This window comes from Rattus norvegicus, chromosome 13 (assembly GCF_036323735.1).
Source record: "Rattus norvegicus strain BN/NHsdMcwi chromosome 13, GRCr8, whole genome shotgun sequence".
NCBI classification, from domain to species: Eukaryota; Metazoa; Chordata; class Mammalia; order Rodentia; family Muridae; genus Rattus; species Rattus norvegicus.
The window spans coordinates 12,321,290-12,323,639 of NC_086031.1; the positions used below are offsets into that span (position 1 = coordinate 12,321,290).

Here is a 2,350-nt window from a genome sequence, read left to right on the forward strand (position 1 = left end):
GCACTGGTTCCTGTTGAATATAAACATTTCCCAGCACTATCAAGGCACTTTCTGTCTATCTGTCACTCGTGCTAAAAAGGATTTGAAAGACTATTCTGTTCTCCCAAACATTGTAAGCGGACATGAATAATGAAAAACACCCATACACATGAAATAATGATGAAATTTTTAAAAATTAAGTTATTTACATGGGGACTGGAGAGATGATCCAGTGATTAAAAGCACTGTCTGCTCTTCCAGAGGTCCTGAGTTAAATTCTCAGCAACAACATGGTAGTTCAAAACCATCTGTAATGGGATCCGATGCCCTCTTCTGGTGTGTCTGAAGACAGCTACAGTGTACTCATTTACATAAAATAATTAATTATTAAAATATACTTAAAATAACTACTGTATCCTCATAAAATATTAGTAGATATGTGGCATTTCCCAGTCCAAAAATTTCAGCACAGAAATAGCATGCATGTGCAATAGGTACATGTTTCTGTGATTGAATGTTTCTCACTTCATCCAAAATCTATAATGTGCTTTCCAGGGTTAAAGAGAAGGCTCAGTAGGTAAAGTACTTAGTGTAATCGCATTCAAATATTGACTTTGGATTCCCAGATGACAAAGATAAACAGACACAATAGAATATTGTCTTAGTTAGGATTTTAAAGCTGTGAAAAGACACTGACTATGACAACCTTTTTTTTTGCTTATCATGCAAAAAACCTTTATTAACATTTTTAACAGAAGTTCAGCTATTACTGAAACTTGTAATTTCTAAACTTAAATTGGGGCAAATGGCTAGAGTGCAGAGCAATGCCATCAGTGCCTGCCGGGAATGCAGACTGAAGAATTAATAGTCAACCCTCAGGCGGAGGACTAGGTGCAGGGTTGACTTTTTCTGGATGTTGTAGTCAGAGAGGGTGCGGCCATCTTCCAGCTGCTTGCCGGCAAAGATGAGCCTCTGCTGGTCAGGGGGGATGCCCTCCTTATCCTGGATCTTGGCCTTCACGTTCTTGATGGTGTCACTGGGCTCCACCTCCAGGGTGATGGTCTTGCCGGTCAGGGTCTTCACGAAGATTTGCATTTTGACCTGTTAACGAATGCTATGGAGGCACAAACTGCCCAGCGCGTCGAAACACCCTCACAGAAAGACCTCGGATCCGGACAAAGCCTCTTGTCACTTGACTCTGACAACTCTTATAAAGACAACATTTAATTGGGGCTGGCTGTAAAGTTCTGTCCATTATCATTAAGGCAGGAACATGGCAGCATCCAGGTAGGCATGGTGCAGGAGGAACTGAGAGTTCTACATCTTCATCTGGATGCTGCTGGCAGAATACTTACTTCCAGGCAGCTAGGGTGAGGATCTTAAGCCCACACCTAAAGTGAACCACATAGTCCAAAAAGGACACACCTCCTAATAGTGCCACTCCCTGGTCCAAGCGTATACAAACTATTACACATATATTTGCAGGTTAAGTGTTGGGGATTGGTTAAAGACTAGGGGTTCATCGATACTCATGGACATTACAGCCTAACTGAAATGCAAAGCTTCCAGTTCAGTGATATATATATATATATATATATAAACACACATATTGTCTCAGGTAATAAGGTGCATAATTAAAAATCAACATATGACCCCCCTCTTTGAACATATGAACTCACACATGAATTTACCCAAAATATCCTAAAATAATAAAATAATAAAATTTTAATTTGTTCCTCACATTTTAAAATACACACACACACACACACACACACACACACACACACACACAACAAGAGTAGAATGAATGTTGAACTTCTTTTCCTATCAGTAAAACTGCACTAAGTCGGTTTTATTAGACAAGTACATACAAAGAATGGAATAATTGAACCATGTATGCCAAGGATTCTTGTCTTGAAAAGGAATGGTAAACATGTAAAATTAGAAGCTCCTCAAGCTTTGCCCTAACTGTTTTCTCTTTGTTCATGTAAGTATGAACAAAGAATAAGAGCACTTTCAAAAGTTTAATATACATGAATTTTGTTATGTAAACACTGAATAAGTTTACTGAATTTGGGGTAGGATGATGGAAAAGGGGACACTCAATGAGGCTGATGACTATACCTCAACACACGAACTAGTCAGAATGAAAGGAATTTTAAAAATAGAGACAACTTTCAAATGCTTGATATTCAGATTGTATTGTGACCATTTAATGCAATTTTTAGTGTTGTAGTGAGAACACTTCCCAAATATAAAATTATTTCATTTTACTTCTAACTCTAAATTTGATATGGTTATGAGTTATATTATAAATATCTGATATGTAGCATAGCTGCTTTGTGACTTCTCTGAACCTGACAATTGTTAC

General features: G+C 37.9%; 1 protein-coding gene across 1 annotated transcript; it reads right to left on the reverse strand.

Annotated features, from left to right (window-relative positions):
* Positions 1–714: 714 nt before the first annotated feature.
* Ubcl1 (ubiquitin C like 1) lies at positions 715–1,183 on the reverse strand. Its single transcript, XM_006249614.5, has one exon. It carries the CDS (start codon positions 1,072–1,074, stop codon positions 841–843), a length of 234 nt encoding a protein of 77 aa, XP_006249676.1. The 5' UTR covers positions 1,075–1,183; the 3' UTR covers positions 715–840.
* Positions 1,184–2,350: the final 1,167 nt, after the last annotated feature.

Bases quoted from the DNA above. Each gene is read 5' to 3' on its own strand.
- Ubcl1 (XM_006249614.5), bottom strand. From the start codon at position 1,074: ATGCAAATCTTCGTGAAGACCCTGACCGGCAAGACCATCACCCTGGAG.